Here is a 7,500-nt window from a genome sequence, read left to right as displayed (position 1 = left end):
CCCCGTACAGACTTCAAGATCTTTCTATTTATTTCTTTATACTAAACTAAAAGGATAGCTGATAAACGTAGAAATAGTCCTACACTTGTACAACAGAAACTAATCCAACATTTCTTCCTGGAGAGATCTATGGGAAGGTCCAAATTAGATTTCATGAAATTTGAAGCAATGTTTAATATTTTTCCGGTCCCTTATTGCCCCATCGATTGTATTAAAAGTTGAAGAAAAGTAGAAAAAATACATAAATACTTCCGGAAGAATATAACAAAGAAACAAAATATCATAAAACTAATTATATTGACTAGCCCATTACTTGCGTAAGAGGGAGGGAGAGAGAAAGAGAGAGAGAGAGGGAGATAAACAGAGAGAGAGAGAGAGAGAAACAGAGAGAGAGAGAGAGGTGTAGAGGGAGAGAGAAACAGAGATAGAGAGAGAGGGGGAGAGGGAGATAAACAGAGAGAGAGACAGAGAGAGAAACACAGAGAGAGAGGGAGAGGGAGATAAACAGAGAGAGGGAGAGGGATAGAGAAACAGAGAGAGAGAGGTAGAGGAAGAGAGAAACAGAGATAGAGAGAAAGAGGGGGGGAGAGGGAGATAAACAGAGAGAGAGAGAGAAACAGAAAGAGAGGGAGAGAGGGAGATAAACAGAGAGAGAGAGAGAAAGAGAGGAAGAGAGAAACAGAGAGAGAAAGAAAGAAAACAACAGAGAGGTCAGGGAGGTAGAATGCAATGAGTTAGGTCGCAAGAATGAACTGGCGTTGCGGATACATAAAAGGGGGAAATGAATAGTCAACGTCTATACAGAAAACGAATTTGTGGTAGTCTGGCTGGGAAAAGCCGGAGCAAAGCAAAGCTGTCGCTTTGAAAAATGAAATAAATGGAAACATCCGCAAAATGAAATGATATTATGCTACTGCCGAAATGTAATTCCAGGACGTATGTATATATGTATATATATATATATATATATATATATATGTATATGTATACATATATATATATATGTATATATATATATGTATATGTGTGTGTGTGTGTGTGTGTGTGTGTGTGTGTGTGTGTGTGTGTGTGTGTGTGTGTGTGTGTGTGTGTGGCTTGGCAGCACAGATGACATCCTACGGAGAAATCATCTCAGATCTCAATAAACACAATAAGACCACCTTAAGACACAAAGAGAATGTCTTAAAGAAAATACAAAAAGCAGAACTAGCAATCACATTTAACTCTACTTGTTTAAGAGAGAATCTGTTGCCCATTTATACATATAATATATATATGTATATATATATATATATATATGTATGTATGTATGTATGTATGTATATGCATGTATATGTATTTGTATATTCATATATGTGTATACTCTCGTATATATATGTATATATATATATATATATATATATATATATACATAACGTGTGTGTGTGTGTGTGTGTGTGTGTGTGTGTGTGTGTGTGTGTGTGTGTGTCCCAAAATAATGTGGTAAATGAGAAAGACGTGTTTTTTTATGCATCTGGAGAATACCTAAGACAGAATCAACAAAAAGCCTTGTGGGAGGTACGGAAAATCTAAACACTTTTTTCTTTTCATTTTGTTCAGGATGGGACCGTCTTCATGAGCACGAGTCACTCTCCCGCCAGCTCTCCGTGTCGTCAGACTCCAAACTGCTGGACGATGACATTCGAGAGGAGCAGAAGATCATCATGAGACCAAGAAAACCTCCGAGACCCAAGTCCGAGGTGTACCTATGTAAGGACCAACGCAAGTCCAAACGACATTCCGCCTTCGGGGTAAGTACCATAAGTGTCATTTTTTCCTTGCGTGTTCTTGACATCTATTTCAGTGAGTCTTTATTTTTTTTTCTACGAACAACGGGCTGCGCCCGACTACGCTACGCGGGGGTTCGGACCTTCGGGTGAGATCGCTTTGCTCGCAGGCGACTTCGGCACCTAGCCCTACGGGATCTCAGCTAATCAGTCGTCTCCGTTGCCGTGATGTTACCTCTCTTGGCCAATCAGTCGTCTCCGTTGCGTTGACGTCACCACTATCTCAGCCAATCAGGGACCGGAGGGGACGCGTCCCCTTGAGGGATTTCCGGTTTCCGATCCGATTTAGATCGATAATAGGAATTTTATTATTAGTAATACGAAGAATGTCCGAATTTGAACAGCTCCAAAGGTCAATGGCTGTGAGCCGTTTGGTTAAAAAATTTCACCCTCCTGACCCCGCTCCCCCACCAGTCCTGACCCCGCTTCCCATCTGACCTCACACCTCCACCCCACACATCCCCTCCCCTCTGACTTCGCCCTGCGCGACAGATTGTCATGTTTTTAGCTCTGTCTGTTCCCCTTCTACTCATATCTCAATTGTATTTATGTCTCTGCAAATTCTTGTAACCTGTACTTTCCTGAAGAGGGCTATAGCTATTAGCCGAAATATAGAACTTATATTTTCTTCTAACTTTCCTTTTATTCCGACTGTGGGTTCTTCGTGATTATAATTTACAAATGTGCTACTACATTTTGTCCAAGTGATATAAATAGATAATTACATATATATATATATATGTTTCTATATATATATATATATATATATATATATATATAGTGTGTGTGTGTGTGTGTGTGTGTGTATTATACATACATTATATATATATATATATACATATATATATATATAAATATATATTTATATATATATATACACGCACGTTCGGCGCCAACAATAATTTTCCCTCGAACGGCCTAACAGTAAACAAGACCTTAGTCATGAGAAGAAGAAGTGTGGACACAGGTGCACGATACTAATTACTACACATACTCACGCTACAGCGAACAGGCGCCAGAGTAGAAGAGTGGCCGTTTGCTTTATCATTATACGATAATTACCACGAGCAAATATTTACCCTTAATTATTGCTGCCGCTTCGAAAAACCAACACCACTGGTGAGCAACACAGAAGTTCATGAATTTGACTGATGACGCGAGTTTCTAGTTCCCTGTTGACTGTCAGTCAGTGGGTATTATTGTGTGTTTCATTCGTTCAACGAGATCTTCCAAGAAGAATGAAATCGTCACGAGAGCGTGCATGTGTTTGTGTGTGTGTGTGTGTGTGTGTGTGTGTGTGTGTGTGTGTGTGTGTGTGTGTGTGTGTGTGTGTGTGTGCGTGTGTGTGTGTGTGCGCAAGCCTACGCACGTGTGAAGACTGTGGTACAAGCGAGCGGAGCAAATGAAAGGAGAGAGAGAGAGAGAGAGAGAGAGAGGAAGGAAAGCAGAGAGCGTTAAACGCAAATCCCTCCATTCTCCGTCGTAGATGTTCCAGCAAAATCCTTTGTTCTTATTTTCCCTTTCAAGTCCATCTCCCTCTTATCTTCTCCCCTTCCTACTTTAGGAATATTCCCTCCTCTTACCAAAATCGCGGGAGAAAACTGAATCCTTTTATGTCTGGACATCTTGTTACAAACGTCGAATTGTTGATAAGGATATGCTATCTTTGCATCTCATTATTCTTCGCAAATAGACGTCTTCCATCCCCCCTTTCTTCTTCAGTCCTCCCCACTGGTTTTCGTCCCATTCCATATTTTCTGAAGACGATGTTGTCTTCGAGATTAGAAGCGCTGGTGAATTATCGGCGAGGAAATGATAAAGTTCAAGTAGAAAGTAGGAAAAGAGGTGAGGACGTTTCTATGCAGTTCATCAGTAAGCTGGGAAACAGCCTGTGCAGATCTTCAGTAGGCTGGGAAACAGCCTGTGCAGTTCCTCAGTAAGCTGGGCAACAGCCTGTGCCGTTCCTCAGTAGGCTGGGAAACAGCCTGTGCAGTTCCTCAGTAAGCTGACCAACAGCCTTTGCAGTTCCTTATTAAGCTGGGAAACAGCCTGTGCAGATCCTCAGTAAGCTGGGAAACAGACTCGCAGTTCCTCAGTAAGCTGGGAAACAGCCTGTGCAGTTCCTCATTAAGCTGGGAAACACCCTGTGCAGTTCCTCATTAAGCTGGGAAACAGCCTGTGCAGTTCCTCATTAAGCTGGGAAACAGTCTGTGCCGTTCCTCATTAAGCTGGGAAACAGCCTGTGCAGATCCTCAGTACGCTGGGAAACAGCTGATTGATCAAAACAAAGAAGAAGAATTGGGTTTATGTCTCTCGGCCTGTTCAGTACGAGGTCCTGTCTTCAGCTGACGGGAATCGAGTGGCGTTCTCCTGAACAAAGTTACTAAAGGGCGTCCCCTTTCCGGATGTGTTAAAGAGAGATCGTAAAAGAGAAATTTCAGGCGAGAGCAAGAATAGGCTCAAAAGGGCTTTGTTGTAATAAGGATTTAAATGTTCCTTTACTATCTTACTCATTCAGTTATTTATTCATTTATTTATTCATTTATTCATTAATTTGTTTACTTATTCATTTGTTCATTTATTTGTTCGTTTGCCTGTTTATATATTAATTTATTCATCTATATATATATTTCTTTATTTACACATTTATCTATTTACTTATTTTTTCATTTGCTCATCTGTATGTTTATTTATCGATTTATTTGTTTATCTTTGTCAAGTTCTTCTCTGTCGCCTTCATTGGAACCCTCACCTCCATTCAGTCTTTCATCATCGACGACATTTTCTTTGCCCTTTTTTTCTTAACCTTGAGTTCTTCTTCTCCATCACCCTGATTTCCCAACAGTCTACCCACCCTTCCCCCTTCCCCCCCCCTCCTCCCCTTTCTCCCTGGGTCCTCTTTTCCATTCACTATGCATTCTCTTTTCTGCTCTCTTTTCCTCCTCTTCCTCCTCCTACCTTTTCCTTACTTTCATCTTCTTCTCTTTTCGTCTTCTTTCTCTTCCCCACCCTTTCTCCCTGGGTCCTCCTCCTACCTTTTCCTTACTTTCGCCTTCTTCTCTTTTCGTCTTCTTTCTCTTCCCCACCCTTTCTCCCTGGGTCCTCTTTTCCATTTACTATCCATTCCCTTTTCTTCTCTCTTTTCCTTCTCCTCCTACTCTTTCCTTACTCTCTTCTTTCTTTTCTTCTCTTTTCGTCTTCTTTCTCTTCCCCACCCTTTCTTCCTGGATCCTCTTTTCCATTCACTCTGTATTCTCTTTTCTTCTCTCTTCTCCTTCTCCTCCTCCCCCTCCTCCTACCTTTTCCTTACTTTCGCCTTCTTCACTTTTCTTCTTCTTTCTCTTCCTCACCCTTTCTCCCAGGGTCCTCTTTTCCATTCACTATGCATTCTCTTTTCTACTCTCTTTTCCTCCTCCTCCCCCTCCTCCTACCTTTTCCTTACTTTCGTCTTCTTCTCTTTTCGTCTTCTTTCTCTTCCCCACCCTTTCTCCCTGGGTCCTCTTTTCCATTTACTTTCCATTCCCTTTTCTTCTCTCTTTTCCTCCTCCTTCTCCTCCTACTCTTTCCTTACTTTCGTCTTTCTTTTCTTCTCCTCTCTTTGTCTTCCTTCTCTTTTCCACCCCTCTTTTCACTTCTTTATTTCTCTTCCTTTAATTTCATTTCACTTCATCATAATTACTTATAATTCTCTTCTGTCTCCAGTCAACACGCTGCCTCTCCCTCCCATTCCTCCCCACCTCTCCTCCTCCTCTTCCTTCCCCTTCTCTTCCTTACTTTGACATTAAATTGAACCTTTTAACCAATGTTGTCTTTTTATTTTCATTGTATCTCTCCTGCGCTGCGTGAAACGTAACATTTTATGAGGATTTCTCTCTCTTTCTCTCTCCTGGTTCTCGGCCATTTTGTGGTCGTCGTTTGCTTGTGGGCCACGAAATTGTGGCGTCTTCCAGTGGCCCGTGTTTTGTTCCACATCTGAATTCTTTCCTCCGTTTGTCCTATTTTTCTATCCTCTTGTAATCCTTCTACAAATCTTTTGTTTCTCTTTTTGTCTTTTCTTAAGACTATTGCCTTTCTTTTTTTATTTACTTTGAATCTATTGCCTTTTCTTTGCCTCCTCCAAGTCTATTCCATCTTCCGTTTTTTTTTTTTTTTTTTTTTTTTTTAGTTTCGTGGTGCTTATGTTTCGCCTCTTTCTAGTTCCTTGTCGTTCCTCACCACATTCAACCTTAATTTTCACAGCCTTGACCTGTTTTTCGCAGGCTTCGTGCTTTACTACCTCTCGTGGAGTCCTCCTCGCTTTTACTCTCTTCGCCTTATTTACTATCTGCAGACTCCTACCCACTCTCACACTGCACCTTTCACTCCTCCACTCCCCCACTCCCCCACTCTCTCACTCCCCCTCCTCTTCCTCAGCAGCAGAGCATCGTTTTGTCTTTCGTGCCTGCAGATTTTGTTCTTGATTTCCATCCCTAACTTCTTGCTGCGTTGTAGTTGCTTTTATTTATTGTTTTCGTTCAGTTATGAAAGGTTTTGGTTTATGTATTTATTAATTTATTCATTGATAGATTTTGTTTTCAAGTATTTTAAAGCTTATTTGGTTTAATGTACTTATATATCTATCCGTTTATTTGTATATACTTATCTTTTTGCCTCCATTTGTTTATGTGTTTACTTATATATCTGTTTTTGTATTGATGTATCTATCTTTTATATACTTATGTATGTATTTCTTTTATTCAGTCATTTACTTATTTGTCTATTTTTGTTAGTTATTCATTTATATCTTTATTTAATAATTTTGATAATCATTTCAATGTGTGTGTGTGTGTGTGTGTATGTGTGTATGTGTGTGTGTGTGTGTGTGCGTGTGTGTGTGTGTGTGCGTGTGTGTGTGCGTGTGTGTGTGTGTGAGTGAGTGAGGAAAACCACTTACTCTTACAAACTCCTCATCTCACCACAGTATTTATTTACATCAAAGTCTTCAGCCGAACATTAAAAACTCTATTCGATACGTTTATCAAACTCAGGAGAATCTCGTCTTTAAATAGATTTATTTTATTTTTGTGCCATTTCTGCTGCAGTCCGATTTACTCTGATACACCTTCTCGATATAAACCGGGATTTGATTTTTTTTTGACAGACGATTTATATCTTAATCCTCCAACGAGAAAAATACAAAAATCATCCAAGAGTATTTTTGCCATCAATACCAACAGCAGCGTCATCAATATTGTGTGTGATGACTGAACATTCCTACTGTTATTTTTAAAGTTTTGGTGCTGAAAAGTTGCGTGTGTCCGTGTGTGTGTGTGTGTGTGTGTGTGTGTGTGTGTGTGTGTGTGTGTGTGTGTGTGTGCGTGTGTATGTGTGAGTGTGAGTGTTCGCGTGTGTGTGTGTGTGTGTGTGTGTGTGTGTGTGTGTGTGTGTGTGTGTGTGTGTTTGGGTGGTTGGGTGTGTGTGTTCATGTGTGTGGGTGGGTGGGTGGTTGGGTGTGTTCATATGTGTGTGTGTGTCTGTTCATGTGTGTGTGTGTGCGTGTGTGTGTGTGTGTGTGTGTGTGTATTTGCACCACATTTTACCACACTACTACCACATTACCACACCTCACCTCCGTCACATCTCAACCACACTTTAGCCACACATTTACCACAGTTTTAACCACACTTCTACCACA

General features: G+C 40.6%; 1 protein-coding gene across 10 annotated transcripts in view; it reads left to right on the top strand.

Annotated features, from left to right (window-relative positions):
- The window catches only part of Eip63E (cyclin dependent kinase Eip63E), a 1,395,216-nt gene that overhangs the window by 1,242,502 nt on the left and 145,214 nt on the right, over positions 1 to 7,500 (top strand). For all 10 annotated transcript variants that reach the window (XM_076185578.1, XM_076185573.1, XM_076185581.1 and 7 more), the window contains one exon: positions 1,600 to 1,790. In XM_076185578.1, the coding sequence (XP_076041693.1) occupies positions 1,600 to 1,790 (191 nt within the window). The remainder of the gene's footprint in view (positions 1 to 1,599; positions 1,791 to 7,500) is intronic.

This window comes from Oratosquilla oratoria, chromosome 5 (genome assembly GCF_046742065.1).
Source record: "Oratosquilla oratoria isolate Oo_2021 chromosome 5, ASM4674206v1, whole genome shotgun sequence".
Classification (NCBI taxonomy): domain Eukaryota; kingdom Metazoa; phylum Arthropoda; class Malacostraca; order Stomatopoda; family Squillidae; genus Oratosquilla; species Oratosquilla oratoria.
Note: the sequence above shows the minus strand (reverse complement) of the source record. Positions and strands in the feature narration are given on the sequence as shown.